The sequence below is a fragment of the Pseudorca crassidens genome, chromosome 1, assembly GCF_039906515.1.
Source record: "Pseudorca crassidens isolate mPseCra1 chromosome 1, mPseCra1.hap1, whole genome shotgun sequence".
Classification (NCBI taxonomy): domain Eukaryota; kingdom Metazoa; phylum Chordata; class Mammalia; order Artiodactyla; family Delphinidae; genus Pseudorca; species Pseudorca crassidens.
This window is the reverse complement of record NC_090296.1, coordinates 143468827-143485900: the sequence shown is the minus strand read 5'-3', so window position 1 is coordinate 143485900 and position 17074 is coordinate 143468827. Positions and strand designations below refer to the sequence as shown.

Sequence of the window (17074 nt, the reverse complement as noted above, 5' to 3'; positions counted from 1 at the left end):
GTGTATAAACTTGCTAACTTTTTATCATCCATGTAAACTTTTCCCCCTTTAATGGGGGAAAGCATCTATATACTGCTTTCCTCGCTTAACGGCAGTCACAAGTATTCTTTCTGGCCAACAATCATCCCAGACCTTTTAATCACTGCTTAATATTCCACCGTTCTTTGTTTAACCAGCCTCCTCTCGGTACATTGTTCTCACCCTTACCTATAATGTTTTCAGTTTGTGAAAATACAGTGAAAAATGTAAATCATAAAAATAATAGAAGGTATCTCTTGCCTTGTGCTTTCTCACCTACTGTCCCCTTCTGCTGCCTTCTCCCCGACAGCCGTGCACCAGACCTAGTTAGAGATCACTTCTTTCCTAACTAAGGGACAGCGGGACTAACGACTAACTGTGTGTATCTAACTGCCTGCTGTGTGTATCCTCATGGCCCGGTGCTTCCCTAACCAGCACTTTCCACATCCCATCTTCAGTTTTACTGTGTGAGTTACTCACCCAGATCCTCAGTGGGTGAAAGGGAGGACAAGAGAGGGAAAGGGAGGGACGGGATGCCTGTTCCTCCCCCACAGATTGCTCCTTGGTTCCTCCCAGCCCCTCTGGTGGCCTGTGGTCTACAAGCTGATGGAAGGTCAGTCCCGGCTTAGCCACCCCTGTTAGCCTTCTGCCCCCAAGCAGGTCCCAGCTCACGATTCGTGGGCTCCCAGACCCCAGGCATGGGGTGGTGGCTGGGTGGAGGTTCGTGCCTTGTGGGTGGCCAGGCCACCTATGTCCTCCACCTGTCCCAGCTGCCCCCGTTACAGGACAGCACCGGTGCAGGGCCAGGAAGGACTGTTTGTTCAATCGTCACAACAGAGGGGCGATTACCAGGTGCTGGGGGGGGGGGGACCAGCTCTTCCACCTCTGAATCCAGTCCTGGCCCCCCTTACCTGCTAGCCGCCCTAGGTTTTCTCGAATCTCTGTGTCGCACAATTACCTCTAATTTCATTGCCTTCATGGGAAGAAGAGTGCTTTCCCCTGCAGCTAAGATTTTTTATGTTCCCTGGGCTTTGCCTCCTCGGCCGTCCAGCCTCTTTCTTTCATTTCCAGCAAGTAACTTGAGCAATTGTTTTCCAGTAGCTCTGCCTGCACATCTCCACCCCCAAACTCACACCTCAGCCATCCTCCCCTGTCCTGCCCCTGAGAAGGTGGAACAGGGTGGCCCTGGGGTACCCCCAGGGCCCCCGGTTTGAGGGCTCTGCTCAGTGGTTGAAGCAGCTGCTTCCACAGGAAAGGGAAGGGGCTGATGTGTTTCCCATTTCTCCTGCCTCTCCAGAGACCTTCCTCCACCCCCCTATCTCAGGTACATCTAGAAGGAGGAGAGAACTAGACTTTAGCTTTGGCTTAACTCATTCATTCATTCACTCATTCAACAAATATTCATTAGGTCTCTAATATGTGCTAGGCACTAGACAATCAAAAACATCTTACTGGGCTTCCCTGGTGGCGCAGTGGTTGAGAGTCTGCCTGCCGATGCAGGGGACATGGGTTCGTGCCCTGGTCCAAGAAGATCCCACATGCCGTGGAGCGGCTGGGCTCGTGGCAGGGGACATGGGTTCGTGCCCCGGTCTGAGAAGATCCCACATGCCGTGGAGCGGTTGGGCCCGTGAGCCATGGCTGCTGGGCCTGCACGTCCGGAGCCTGTGCTCCGCAACGGGAGAGGCCACAACAGTGAGAGGCCCGCATACCGCAAAAAAAAAAAAGTCTTATTTAAATCAGACTTTATTCTCAGCACAGTGCCCAGGTGAGGTGTAGCCCTAGCCATGATTTTAAGACAAAGTAACCGCCTTTGGGAAGTTTCAAATCTGCTTGGCCACGGAAGCGGAAGCGATTGTTGATTGAATACCTAACTGGATCTAGTATTACCTGTTGGAGGTAATACTCTTACCTCGGTTTTAGAGATTAGAAAAGTGAGCCTCAGGGCCTTTAGCCCTCTCTCCTATCCCGATCCCTGCCTACCTTACCCTTTCTGCTTCAGTAACGCCCAACTGCGCTTTGGTGCCTGCAGACATGATGGTATTTTGCATCTCATACCTTTGCCCCTGTGGTCCCTACTGCCTGGAGTGCCATCCCCACCTCTCCTTCAGAATCTTCTGTAGCATCTACCCTTGGAGTCCTGGGTTAGGTGTCCATCCACCTACCTTGCACAGACCTCTAACTGAGTGCTCACGATATCATATCGAAATTAGCTGTTTGTGAGTGTCTTTCCGACTAAACTGCAGGCTTCTCTGAAGCAAGAAGCATGACTTATTCACCTTGGTCCTGCCACACCCAGAACAGCACCTGGCACAGAGCCAGTGTTCCAGAAAGATTAGCTGAACAGGAACAGATTGGTGAAGTCTCTTGTCTAAAGTCACACTGAGGGCATAGGGTAAAAATGAGATTTGAACCATGGTTGCTGCATCTTTGTGTGAATTAGGACAAGGCTCCCTCTCTGAGCAGGTTGATTGTAAAAAAGGCAAGTCCTCTGGGAGGACCAGAGAGAAAAAGACACTCCTTTCCCAGCTGCTGATGCAGCCCTGTGCCGAGGTCCCTGGGCCTGAGGGTCTCAGAGCTTGGCTGAGCCAGTAAGAACTAGATTTTAGCCCCATTCTCGCTCCCCAGGGTCCCAGTCCAGACACAGCAAGGGACAGCCTGTTTAAACCGAGATCAATCTATTCTGAAGCCCATACTTTTCTTCTCTGCCATGTGAACGAGAGAGAGAGAGAGAGAGAGATTGATTTTTGGTAAGAAATGGGTAAAATAGTGAAAGCTCCAAACAGCAGCCGCCATGTTCCTCTTGAACCAAATCTGGAAGTTATTCTCCCCCCACAACCCCAAACCGAGCAGAACAAAATTCATCCAGTTTCCTGAGCACTAAGTCATAAGTGCAAGAGGCAGTGGGAAGATGCCTGAGAAAGATCGAAGGCTGCAGCCTCACTGAAGAGTTAAAAAAAAAAAAAAAAAGTCCAAACCTATTCATGGGTCAGGGAGCATTCAGCCAAGAGCACAGGGGGAAGGTACGTCTTCAAACAGTTGGTAAGAACTTGGATTTGAAATCTGAAGGCTGAGGAACGGTAAGCAGAAACTGAGCACTTCTTGCAAATATCAATAAAGGACATATGAAGAAGTGAGCCTTGTAAAGCAAGAATTGGGTGGGGTTTCCACAAGAGGGTCAAGTGAAACTTAGTCTCGGTTTCTGCACCCGTAAAGTGGGGTTAATACCTAACACACAGGGTTACCCAGTGGAGTAAATGAGATCGCCTAAGGGAAATGACTGGTATAGGGTCTGGCGTACAGTAAATATGTACTAAATGACAATTACATTTTTTTTTTTTTTTTTTTGGCCACGCCACATGGCCTGTGGGATCTCAGTTCCCCGACCAGGGATCGAACCGCGCCCCCTGCAATGGAAGCACAGTCTTAACCACTGGACCACCAGGGAAGCCCCATCGACAATTTCAATTATTTTTTATTTATTTATTTGGCTGCATTGGGTCTTCGTTGCTGCGCGCAGGCTTTCTCTAGTTGCGGCGAGTGGGGCTACTCTTCGCTGCGGTGCGCGGGCTTCTCATTGCAGTGGCTTCTCTTGTTGCGCGGAGCACGGGCTCTAGGTTCGCGGGTTTTGGTAGTTGTGGTGCACGGGCTTAACTGCTCCGCGGCATGCGGGATCTTCCGGACCAGGGATTGAACCCATGCCCCCTGCATTGGCAGGTGGATTCTTAACCACTGAGCCATCAAGGAAGTCCCCAATTTCAATTATTTTATTAAAGATTGATGATGATGATGATGGTGATGATGATGATGATGATGATGGGGTGGTGATGTGATACTCAGGGTAAGAATGTCTGCCACTGAATATAGCGGTAGAAGGAGCTCACCAGCCTCTTCAAGAAGGGGAGAAAGAACAAGAGCCTCTTGTCCTGCTTTTGTGCCCATCTTCTCCTCTCATGGCTAATGCAGAAAGCGAGCAGAGTTGCTAAAAGCCTTGGCAGAAGAGTGACAGAAGGACTGGAGTGAGGGGAGAGATGCTCTCAAGCCCTTCAGGCCCCCTCCCTGTCACTCCATCATCCCACTCCCTTGGGGACCCTGTGTGTATGGAGACTCCCAAGAGGGAAGAAAAAGGCAGGGGCCTGGGGATGCAGTGGGGGCTCAGGACTTAGTGTTGTTCCCAGTGTGAGAGCACAATGGGAGGGAGCAGTGGGGAATTAGAAGCTGGAACATCTGGGAGAGGCAGGCTGAAGAGCTGTGGAAATAGAAAGTGGCATCCGGTATCCTTGAAAATGGCCCCCCTGAGGCACAGACCTGCAAAATAGTAGCTGCAAAATAGAAATGATCCCTGTCCTCATGGAGCTGACTTCAAATGTAGCCCAATCCAAATATTCTATTACTTTCTGAACAAAAGTATTCAGTTACTTAGGCCAAATATCTTGGGATATTTTTGCCTCTTCTCTTTCTTTCTCTCACACCACTTATCCAATCCATTGGCAAGTCCTCTTTACTCCATCTTCATATATTGAATATATTCCAAATCTGACCACTTCTCACCACCTCCACCTCTATAACACCAGTCCAGGCTACCAACATCTCTTGCCCAGACCATTGTAGTAGCCTCCTGACTGTCTCTTAATAGCCCCCTTTCCCCGTGGAAGCCAGAGTGAACCTTCTGAAACATGAGACTGCTTATGTTATTCCTCTGCTCAAAGCCTTCCTGCGGCTCTTGATTTCACTACAAATTGAAGGCAAAGTCCTTGCAAAGACCCACAAACACTCATGGTCTTGCCTTTGGATGCCTCTTTAACCCCATCATACTCTGATAGCAATAACAGCTGGAAAAATGAAACAACATCCATTTCCTAGAAAAGGCAGGGAGAAAAGACAACCTTAGGCCTCCTATGCCACTAGCAGATTTTCCAGGAAGCACAGTGTGATGCCCTCCACAAGTTAGACTCTGCATTAAATCGACAAATAGCAAGAACAGTAATGGAAGGTCAGAGCATTTTCAAGACATCACTATAAATAAAGTTAAAAATTAAAGACAAGCCTCAGACAGGAAGAAAATGTTTGCAGTCCTAACAAAAGATCAATATCTGGAATATATAAATAGCTCCTACATATAAATAAGAAAAAATATTCTTGTAGAAAAATGGGCAAAGGATATGCAAAGGCAACTCATAGTAAAACTGTAAATGGCTAATAAACATCTGAAAAAATTAGTCAACCTCATTAGTAATCAGGAAAATTCAAGTTAAAACAACAAAATATAATCTTTTGCTAATGCAACTGGCAAAAACAAGAAAGACTGATGATATACAGTGTAGGCAAGGATGTGGAGAAATAAGAGTGCAAATTGGTACAACTTTTTGTAATTAGCATTCTATATCAAAACTTTTTAAATGCCTCAATTTTGACCTAGTAATTTTACTGTTAAATATATGTCATATGTCTATACTTGTGTCCAAAGTTATATATAGATTATTCACTGAGGCAGCTTATAAAAGTGAAAACTGCCAGAAACCTAAATGCCCATAAATAGGAGTATAGTTAAATCATGGGACATTCATACTGTGGGATAGTGTGCATGAATTAGACATCTATGTGCTGACATAGAACAAACTCCAAAACATAATGACAAATGTGTTTACTGAAGGAGCAAGTTACAAAACAATATTAAGGCAATATCCATTCACGTGGAAAGAAAAAAGTGAAGCAAAATCCTATATATAGATCTCTGCATGTTCATCCATTTACAACAATAATGCATAGAAAGTCCTGGAAGGATAGATATACACTTACTACAGTGGGAGAGGTGGGATTGAAGATGTGGAGGAGTTTCACTTTTTACTCTATTGCTATATTATTTGTAGCTTTACAAGAGTAAAGTGTTCCTGTATGATTTGTGTGATTAAAAGTTTGTGTAAATGTACTCATATATTATTTACTTGATTTAAAAATTCATGTAAAAATTAGGTCTTTCACAAACACAGTGGTTTCCACACTCCTTAACTCCCTCGTACACCCATTTCACAGATGGGAAAGCAGGCAGAGAAAAGTGACTTGCCGAAGCCACATAAGCCAGTGGCAGGATCCCAGGATGGAGCTGATATTCACAGGAAAGTTATATCTGTCAGTCTGAGGTGGGAGCATGAGGGTATGAAACATAATCTTAATTCTCAAGGGACTTGCTTACAGCCTCACTGATGAGACAAACCCATAACATTCCAAGACAAGGTAGTCCAGCATGGTAAGAGCCAAATTAATGAGTTAACATTTATGGGTGCTAATTATGTGTCAGGCAGTACTAAGAGCTTTACGTGCAATAACTAATTTTATTCTCCACTGATCCTATGATACAGGCACTACGATTGTTATCCCCATTTTACAGGTGGGGAAACTGGGGTACAGATAAGTACCTTGTAAGTAAGAAGTACCTGAGGCTGAACTGAACCAGTCTCACTACAAAACTAAACCAGTTTTGGACTTCCCTGGTGGTGCAGTGGTTGGGAATCCGCCTGCCAATGTAGGGGACACGGGGTCGGGCCCTGGTCCGGAAAGATCCCACATGCGCCGAGCAACTGGGCCCGTGCGCCACAACTACTGAGCCCGCGTGCCACAATTACTGAAGCCCGCGCGCCTAGAGCCCGTGCTCCACAGCAAGACAAGCCAACGCAATGAGAAGCGCACGCACCGCAACAAAGAGTAGCCCCCGCTCGGTGCAACTAGAGAAAGCCTGTGCGCAGCAACAAAGACCCAACACAGCCAAAAATAAATAAGTAAATAACTGGGCTTCCCTGGTGGCGCAGTGGTTGGTAGTCCGCCTGCCAATGTAGGGGACACGGGTTCGTGCCCTGGTCTGGGAGGATCCCACATGCCGTGGAGCGCCTGGGCCCGTGAGCCAAGGCCGCTGAGCCTGCGCGTCCGGAGCCCGTGCTCCGCAACGGGAGAGGCCACAATAGTGAGAGGCCCGCATACCGCAAACAAACAAACAAACAAACAACTAAATTAATATATATATATATATAAATAACTAAACCAGTTTTACTGCAAAACTCCCTCCTTTTTTTTTTTTTAAAGTAATAAGCTCTTGGGGAAAACTTACAGGCCAATAGTCAGCAGAGAAGGGAAGGCATGGCCCCCATTCACCTGTCAACCCCATGCAGTGGCATGCCAGGGACAGGGCAGTACAGGTGTACATTCCAGGAGAGGAAGTTCCTTCCATTCCTCTCTCTTCTTGTAGGTCAAGCATGAGAGTAAGCTAATCGGTAAGTGATACTTGAGTGCCAGGCAGGCTGCAGGGTAGCTTCAGCTTTTGCTGTTGTTGATGTTATGAAAAATTTCAAACCCATACAAAAGTTGAGGAAAGTATGATGGATTCAATGTCCCAGAATGCTTTTGTCCTAAACCACTCCACTCGATAGGAAAAGTTTTCCTTGAAGAAATCAGAGGAGCTCGAGAAAGTCCTGCCTCCCCCATGGTGGGCAGGAGTGTTCAGGGAGGGCTGTGGGGGGGTGTGAGAGGGTGCTGGGCTGACCCCTTACTGGGGGCATCATCTGACAAGCTGAATGGGGAAGGGGAAGGCCGGCAGCCCACTCAGAGCTGGCTCCATGGGCCACCCAGCCCCGAAGCTGGGGGCAACCTGAAATTTAGAGTTTCTTCTTCTTCTCCTTCTTCTTCTTCATCTCCTCCTTCTTCTCCTCCTCTCCTTCTTCTCCTCTCCTTCTCCTTCCCTTTCTTCTTCTCCGTCTTCTTCTCCTTCTCCTTCTCTTTCTTTTTTCTCTACTTGAGATATACTCTGCGTACTATATCTTCGTTTCCTAGAAGAAGAAACAGAGACTCTGAAGTCAGTACATTCAGCTTGGAAATGTCAAGACTGGACCAAGAACCCACGGTGTTTCCTTTTAACCACCCTCATCTCCAAGTCATGGATCCTCCTTGAGCCTCAGTTTCCTCATCTGTAAAAGCCACTAAACAGTCTATGATATTTTGTTATAACAACGTCAACCAAGACGGTTAAGTTAATAAAATTGCACTTAAAAAAAAAAGCCAATAAACATTCCTTCCTCATAGAGATGCTGTGAGCCCTATGGGCAGAGCCATTCATTCACGGACTGAACCTTCCTTGAGCACCAGCAAGATGCTAAATCCTGGTCTAGGTGAGGGTAGAAAAGAAAAGAGGACGAAACCCGTGCTCTCACGGAATTTACATTCTAGTCGGGGCAAGGGAAACAGAAGAAAGAAAGAAAACAAAACAAATGGGGTAATATCAGATAGGGATGAGTGCTAGGAAGAAATAGCACGATGGTGGTGAAATGAGAGTGGTCAGACAAGAGTTCTGAGGAAGTGACATTTACTCTGAGACCTGAATTATCTGAAGGAGGCTGAGGCAGGGAAATTTGGGGGCAGGATGTCCAGAAATAGGACAAAGCAGAGGCTTCGGGGGAGGAACCAGGTTGTAAGAGACAATGTAAGTAAAAGTCAAGTAAAGGTTATAGCATTAATTTAATGCAATAAGCTTTTACTGTAGTCCACTGTGTGCTAGTAAATGTATTAGGCACAGCGTTCAGAGATCAGTACAGCCTCGGTCTTTAAAGAGCTCACTGTCTAGGAGGAGATAACAGAAAACGGATAGTTTCTCAGCTGATGAAATGGTGCATTTAATCAAGAGGTGAAAAATTAATTTTTATTCATGTTTTTGCAAGTGTGTCCAGCGGTTGCAGAGACACTGCCATAGGAGATCACTCAGGTGCCGAGGTTACGGCGCCTGGTTCAATTTTTCCTTCGCAGCCCCTGGGCCTCTAGGGCTTCGATCCCCCTCCGGGCAGCAGGGTGCGCTATACCGTCTCTCAGGGCTGGCCGGCCGGGTGCCGCGCTCTCTCCACTTTCCTTCTCGCTGCACCGCACTTCCGGTGGCTAGCGTAAGCGGGAGCCGGCAGCTGCGGGCATCTGGTTCCACAGCATGGCGGGGGCGGGGCTGGGTGAGGCGCGAGCCAAGCAGGCCGGGGAGCCCCTCGCCCCGGCCCTTTGAGCCCGGACCGGACAGGTGAGGACTTCTCCTTCCTTGTTTCAGCCTCCAAACCGGTCAGGCCCTCCCCGAGGCCTCTTCGAGTTACCGCCATGGGGCTGCCCCCTTCCCGCCTGACGCCGAGGCCCTGCGGCCCCCGCCTTCCCTCAGAATTCTCTTCCCATTGAGGCCCCGCCCCGGGCTTTTCTTTCCGGGGGCGCCTTGGGCGTGTGTGCCCGCCCCTGGGTATCCCCTTCCCGTTTAGGAAGCCGTCAGAAGGAATTGAGGGTTACGTGCACCTGCCTGCCCGGGGAAACAGACCTAGCAGGGAGGAAGGTCTTGCTTAGTACCGCACGAGTTAGTGGCCCAGTTCAGTCAGGCTTTTTTCTTTCGTTCCATAGATAACGTACGAACGCATGCAGTGGGGCAGCCCTAGTGCTAGGCTCTCTGAAAACTAAGGTGACTGAAGTAGCCATGGTTACGTCCTGCCTGGAGAGGATAGTTTACAGGGGAGTCGAACATTAAACACCTAACCATGCTGCTGAAAGTACAAATTCAAATTGTGGCAATGGCTATGGAAAAGAACAGAAAAAGTAATGGTAAAGCAGCAAAGATCTCTTTCGGCAAGGGTGTCAGAGCAGACTTCCTGAACGAGAGGACACTTGAGCTGCGGCTTGAGAAGTATGGCAAGGGCCAGAGGAAATATATGCTGGGCAGAGCGAACAGCACCTGTGGATATTTGAGTTGGTAAAGAACGTTCAGGAAAGGAGGCTTTCGATGGGTCAAATGCTGTGATGGGCATACAGGATATAATGTTTGTGTACCGGTCAGGAGTTCACCATCTAGTGCCACAGACATAAGTAAAATGCAGAGATGAAGTTGCAAGCGTGGTAAGTGCTAAGAAGGAGAGGTATGGCTGGTGTATTGGTGTTTTATCTGGTGGGAAAGGTTAAGGAGGACTTCTCTCAGGAAGTGATGATTAGGCTGATAACCTGAAACAGGAGTTAACTCGGCAAAGTGAAGAGAAGAGCTTTTTTTAGATTGAGGTGAAGAGCATGTGCCAAGGTTCAGAGGCAGGAGGTAGGCCACTTGTTGAAGAAATGATTAGAGTGAAATGGGAAAAGATGAGGCTGGAGAGGCAGCACTGAGCCTTTGAGGCATCTGGTTGGCACGGCAAGGATTTTGATCCGTATCATTAAGAGCAATGGAAAGATATTTGTTTTAATCTGTAGGGGAAAGGACGTGATCAAAAAAGCATTTTGAAAAGATTGCTCTGGTAAGTGGATTGGAAGTGGATAGGAGTGGATTTAGGGAGACCACTTAGAAGCGGTTGCAATAACGTAGACATGAAGTTATAAAATTTTGGGTAAGGGTACTGGCAGGTCATGATAGAAGAAGGTGGAGCATTAGAGGACTGTTTAGGGGGTAAAATCTCCAGAGTTTGGTGACTGATCAGGTATGGGGGCTGAGGGAAAGAGGTATCAAGGGAGACTCTCAGCTTTCTGGTTCCTTTTAGCAGGTGAATGGCCATGCCATTTACTGGACTAGGGAAACGGGTAGAGGGCTTCTGGGAAAAATGTAAGTTACTCTAATGTTTTTCATAACTCCCACTCTGACTAGAAGGGACTTTCATGATGTACTTTTTCTGTATGGTTTGAGTTTATGAGCATGTATTTTATAATTGGAATAACAAGTTGAAAAAGACTAAGAATTCCACCATCTCTCTAAAAACCATAATTGTGTGATGTAAAATATGGAGAGGGAGAGAGAGCACACTGAGAGAAGGATTAGGAAATTAAGTGTGGATTTTCTGTCCAATTTGGAGCTGAAGCCAGCAGGCCTTCACCTCTACCCACCCCACCCCTCTACTCCCTCCACCACAGTACTGGTGGCTTTTCCCTTAAAAAGACAAATTGGAGAATTTAAGATGGGACTGTTCAAAATATATACAGATTTTTTTTAGAATTAAGCATCTGCTTTGCTTAAAATGATCAATGGCTCTAAGTCGAACAGCTAGTTTACTTTATCTGATTCAGTTATATGTGGTTAGTCTGCTAGATGTTGTCTGATGCCTACTCCTTCTTCCATTCATGGGCCTTACCTGCCTATCGCATCCCCTTCTGGTCTCCCTCTCTGACTCCAGCCCGCATCTTAGTTTCGCAGGGTGCTAGTGTCAGAGGTGTCCTGGGCAGGGATTGAGGGAGGCAGTTTTGTACAGTACTTGGTATTTTAAAATGCTTAAACCTTACCAGTATGTTTTTTGGACTGTATCAAAATGGGCACATCAACTATGTCACTGTTAAAAGGAGTAGCCGTGTGAAACTCAGCATTGTGTTTATTGTTCAGAAGTGGAGGATATTGCTCACTGTATCATGCCGAGGTCCTTTGAGAAAACTCATGAGAGAGATTTCTTTTAAAATCCAGTGATGGGTATTGCTGTGCTTCTTCCAAGCAGCTATTAAGTTTTTATCTTCTTGGCAGTGCAAGTTCTATAACTGACTGTATTTTCCTCTGCCTTGTCTGCTGAGAAAGTCAGAGCCAAATTAGAAGCTTGTCGGTTCTGCAGATCCTGATGGCATGAATTTTTGTGTACTTCAGGCTTCATTTTATTGTCCTACCTTTGTTTTCCCTTCACAATGATTATTTTCTAATTAAAAAAAAATTCTGAGTAAGCACAAATATTACTTAAAAAACATATGTAATTTTAAAAGAATAACAGTACAATGAATGCTGATTGAAGGAAAAAAATATACACTTAAAAGTGCCAATGTGTCCCTAACTCCCATCCCATTTCTTACTTCCTCAGAGGTAACCACTATTTTGAATTTAATGTTTATGATTCCTTTGCTTTTTGTAATTGTATACCACATATATTTGTATTCTTAAAGTGGAAATTGTTTGAAGCTTATATAAAGGAAATCACATTGTATGTATTCTGTAGCTTGCTTTCTTCATTCAACACTGTGTCTGAGATTCATCTTTGTTGTTATATATAACTGTAGTACATTAATTCATTACTTCATAAGGTTACACTGCTTGGGGAATTGCCTGGCAGTCTAGTGGTTAGGACTCAGCGCTTTCACTGCTGGGGCCTGGGTTCGATCCCTGGGTTCTATCGCTGGTCCGGGAACTAAGATCCTGCAAGCCACGTGGCGTGGCCAAAAAACAAACAAACAAAAACATTAAAAAAAAGAAAAAAGATTCCGCTGTATGAATATGCATGGATGAATTTATCTAGTCTACTGTTGATGGACATTTGGAGTGTTGTCAGTTTTTGCTGTTGCTAACAGTCCTGCTACAGACATCCTTGTATATGTCTCCTGTTACGTATGTGCAGACACTTCTCTACATCAGGATTTCTCCACCTTAGCACTATTGACATTTTGGGCTGGATGTGAGGGACTGTCCTGTTTACTGTAGGATGTTTGGCATCATCCCTGTCTTCTGTTTGATGGACACCCCAAGCACCCCTTCCTCCCTCCCAAGTTATGACAACCAAAAATATCTTCATATATTACAAAATTGCCCCATTTGGGAACCAGTGCTCAAGATCAGGGGTTGACAGACTTTTTCTGCAAAAGACCAGGTAGTTAATATTTCAGGCTTGTGAGCTGTGTGGTCTTTGGTGTTAATAAATGAACTGTGCCTTTGTAGGGCAAAAGCAGCCATAGGCAAGATGTAAATGAGTGCGTATGACTGTGTTCCAATAAAACTTTATTTATAAAAGTAGGCAGGCAGCCTAGACTGGTCTGAGGCTAGTTGTTTGCAGTCTTTTGGTCTAGTCTAGACCAGTAGGAAATATATTTTATATCCTCACCCAGTGCATGTAACTCACATATGTATTGAAAATATGTGATACAGTTTGGTATTTTCTGTTTTATTCCATTTTTTGAAATGTCAATTAGTATATGCACTAGATTGATTTCAAGCCTCCATCAGTGAGTTGTGACTAACAGTTTGAGAAACTTGATTTGCTCAATCATAAGGTATGCACATTTTTAACTTGACTAGGTAGTATATATACTTATATAAGGCATTTCAGATCTCTTTTAGGAGACAGAATATAAACAAATTCCCCATTGTCTGTATGTTTTTATTTCTAAAGTATAGATTGGATAGAGTCACTCCTCTGCTTAAAACCTGTAATAACTTGCATGACGTGGCATACAAAGGATTTTCCAGTCTGTCTGTAATCTGCTTTTCTAGGCTTCTCTTACCACTCTGTGTTTCCTGTGTTCTAACCACTTGGTATTGTGTTTCCCAAATGTGCCATGCTACACTCTTTTTAAGTATATTTTTTAAGCTGCCTTCTTTCTGAAATGTTCCTCCTTTATTTTGCCTAGTGAGTTCTTTATCCTTTAAGACCTTTGTCAAATGTTGTTCCATTCATTCATTTAACATATTTGTTAGCATTTACTGTGCCTCAGGCACTGTCCGAGGTGCTGGAGATTCAGCAAGGAATTAGGCAAGGCCCCTGCTGTCCTGTATGGGGGACAAAGATGCTAAAAAGGTAAACAAATGGTTTCAGAAGGTGATAAGGGCTGAAGAAAATAAAACAGTAGGTTGATATGGATGGAAAAAGTCATGACTTTAGGTAAGGTAGTCAGGCAAAAACTCAAGAGTTGCTATTTTGGCTGAGATTTGAATGATGAAACAGACAGCTGTTTCAGCACTTTAAAAATGTTGCTTTGCTTCTTTTTGGTCTCCATAGTTTCTCATGAGACATCCACAGATAAATGAATTGTTGTTCCCTTATAGGTAATGTGTCATTTACGTGGTTGCTTTCAAGATTTTTACTTTGTGTTTTAGTTTTTCACAATTTGACTGTGGTATGCCTGGGCATGGATTTCTTTCTTTCTTTCTTTCTTTCTTTTTATTTTAAATAAATTATTTATTATTTATTTTTGGCTGCGTTGGGTCTTCATTGCTGTGCATGGGCTTTCACTAGTTGCGGCGAGCGGGGGCTACTCATCATTGCGGTGCACGAGCTTCTCATTGTGGTGGCTTCTCTTGTTGCGGAGTACGGGCTCTAGGTGCGTGGGCTTCAGTAGTTGTAGCTCGCGGGCTCTAGAGTGCAGGCTCAGTAGCTGTGGCGCACGGGCTTAGTTGCTCCGTGGCATGTGGGGTCTTCCTGGACCAGGGATTGAACCCGTGTCCCCCGCATTCGCAGGTGGGTTCTTAACCACTGTGCCACCAGGGAAGTCCCTGGGCATGGATTTCTTTGGGTTTATCATGTTTGGGGTTCTCTGAACTTCTGATCTCAGGTTTATATATGTGAGGGTTTATTTCTCAGCTCTTAATTCTGTTCATTGGGTATATTTTTCTGCCTTATGCTAGTACCACACTTTTTTGATTACTGTGGCTTTGTAACAGTTTTTGAAATCAGGGAGTCTGAGTCTTCTAACTTTGTTCTTTTACAAAATTGTTTTGACTCTTCACAGTCCCTTGAGATTACATGTAATTTTTAGGATGAATTTTTCTATTTTTGCCAGAAATGATTTTGGGATTTTGATTGGGATTTTGCATTGAGTTTGTAGATTGCTTTGGGTAGGATGGACATCTTAACAGCCCAATAAATATATTTTTTAAATGAATGCACATTGAATGTGGTATTTACACTGAACAAATTTGATGTAGTTCTAAGGTTTGTTCTGTTGAACATTCCCAACAGCTAAGCATGCTTTGAAGGTATTCCTAGGGAATTAGTTCCTTTCCTCAAATCTGTTTCTAGACTCAAAAATGTCCTGACCACTTTCTAACTATAACTTGGGAAGAAGGAATGCTGATCACTGTCATCTTGGGAGCTCCTAGGTCCAGGATATATGGAAGGAAATCTATTTGACTTGTATATACACAGTTGGCCCTTGAACAACGTAGATTTGAATTGTGCAGGTCCACTTACACATGGATTTTTTTCATCAGTGAATACTGCAGTACTAGACATCCCCAGTTGGTTGAATACGTGGATGTGGAGGAACCATGGATAGGAAGGAACAATGTATACTGAGCTGACTATAAGTTATACTTGGATATTCAGCTTCAGGGGATTGGTGTGCCTAACCCTTGCGTTATTCAAAGGTCAAGTGTGTTTGTGTTTTGGTAAATTTTGTTTTATTTTCTTGACTACTTCTTTACTTCTCCCTGCAGAGATGTGATAATGGATCATCATGTTTCCACCATCAAACCTCGAAGAATCCAAAACCAAAACGTCATTCACCGCCTGGAACGCCGGCGGATCAGTTCAGGCAAGGCAGGCACCCACTGGCACCAGGTCCGAGTGTTCCACCAGAATGTCTTCCCCAACTTCACGGTCGTCAATGTTGAAAAGCCCCCTTGTTTCTTGCGTAAATTCTCACCTGATGGACGCTACTTCATTGCTTTCTCTTCAGACCAGACATCTCTCGAAATCTATGAGTACCAGGGCTGCCAGGCAGCTGAGGACCTACTGCAGGGCTATGAGGGGGAAATCCTGTCCAATGGCAATGACCAGCGGTCAGTCAACATCCGTGGCCGGCTCTTCGAACGCTTTTTCGTCCTGCTGCACATTACCAATGTGGCAGCCAATGGCGAGCACCTGAACCGGGAGTGCAGCCTTTTCACTGATGACTGCCGCTGTGTCATCGTGGGCTCAGCGGCCTATCTCCCAGACGAGCCTCACCCTCCTTTTTATGAGGTATATCGGAACAGTGAGTCCGTGACCCCCAACCCCCGGTCCCCCCTGGAGGACTACTCCCTCCATATCATTGACCTTCATACTGGCCGCTTATGTGATACACGTACCTTCAAGTGTGACAAAGTCGTCCTGTCACACAACCAAGGGTTGTACTTGTATAAGAACATCCTGGCCATCTTGTCAGTGCAGCAGCAGACCATCCATGTCTTCCAGGTGACTCCTGAAGGCACTTTCATTGATGTGAGGACCATTGGCCGCTTCTGCTATGAGGATGACCTGCTCACTGTGTCAGCTGTTTTTCCTGAGGTGCAGCGGGACAGTCAGACAGGCATGGCCAATCCTTTCAGGGATCCCTTCATCAACTCCCTGAAACACCGGCTGCTCGTGTACCTTTGGCGCCGGGCAGAGCAGGATGGTAGTGCAATGGCCAAGAGGCGCTTCTTCCAGTATTTTGACCAACTGCGGCAGCTGCGCATGTGGAAAATGCAGCTTCTGGATGAAAACCATCTGTTTATCAAGTATACTAGTGAGGATGTCGTAACCCTGCGGGTCACAGATCCATCACAGGTACAAGGTGCTCTCCTGCCCTTTACCCCTCCAGTCTCCTTGGCACAATGGGAAGGTTTCTCTCTTTGCCTATAGCCAGTCTCTCAGAAATAACACATTTTATGTAATCTTGAATTTTTGCTATCTTCGGGCTCATACTTAAAACAGCTCGACTTTTCTAATCATTTCTCAAAATGATTTTTCTCATTTGGACAAATGGAAGCTATATCGTAAGCCATTGACATGTAGGTAGTCAACTCTGTGATTATTACCCTAATTCTTCTGCAGAGCATTTTCAGTACCCTTGAAATGGAAGCCCATATGCTACAGGGTCAAGGTTTGACTCCTGCCTTGATTTTGTTTAAGATTGTGCTTATTGGTCTGCTTAGTTCTGGCAATGAGAATGAACCCACCATACGAAAAAGAAAATCTTCTAAAAATCTAGTCTTTCTTTCCTACTTAAATGATGTCAGTATACTTCCTCACCAAATCTTCTTTAGATTGTAACAGGTAAGTTCATTTGATGGAATTAAGCGTTATGACTGTACTCTGACCTTGCCCATGTGCTGGAACATAGGTTGTGGAGCAGTGAAAAGATCAAAAGGAAGCCAAAAGTTTTGATCTACCAAGTGAATCATCAAGACTGCAGGTTCTGAGGGTTTTTCAGTTTGGGTGAAAGATGTTGGTAGGGGAGAGAGGCATTTCACAAATAGGAATAACGTGGTGTTAAGAGCATGGAAACCTCTAAGACTTTGGGGTTGAAATACCATATTGAAATTCAGGGTAATTTGGGCATTTCCCTTTGAGAAGCTCCTTACTTTAGTGTTGACCAAGTG

General features: G+C 45.3%; 1 protein-coding gene and 1 long non-coding RNA gene across 14 annotated transcripts in view; one reads left to right on the top strand and one right to left on the bottom strand.

Annotated features, from left to right (window-relative positions):
* Nucleotides 1-1418: 1418 nt before the first annotated feature.
* LOC137201837 (uncharacterized) lies at nt 1419-9184 on the bottom strand. Its single transcript, XR_010932380.1, has 2 exons — nt 8856-9184; nt 1419-7832 (listed from the first exon to the last, which is right to left on the bottom strand). It is a non-coding gene; the product is annotated as an uncharacterized lncRNA (long non-coding RNA).
* Nucleotides 8932-17074, top strand: part of DET1 (DET1 partner of COP1 E3 ubiquitin ligase) — a 60204-nt gene continuing 52061 nt past the window's right edge. For 7 of the 13 annotated variants that reach the window (XR_010932369.1, XM_067696238.1, XM_067696247.1 and 4 more), the window contains exons 1-2: nt 8932-9058; nt 15167-16259. Coding sequence is in view for 12 of the 13 variants with exons in the window: in XM_067696238.1 (XP_067552339.1) it covers nt 15177-16259 (1083 nt within the window). In the remaining variant the exon portion in view is untranslated. The other 6 variants (XM_067696268.1, XM_067696198.1, XM_067696209.1 and 3 more) reach the window with 6 other exon arrangements.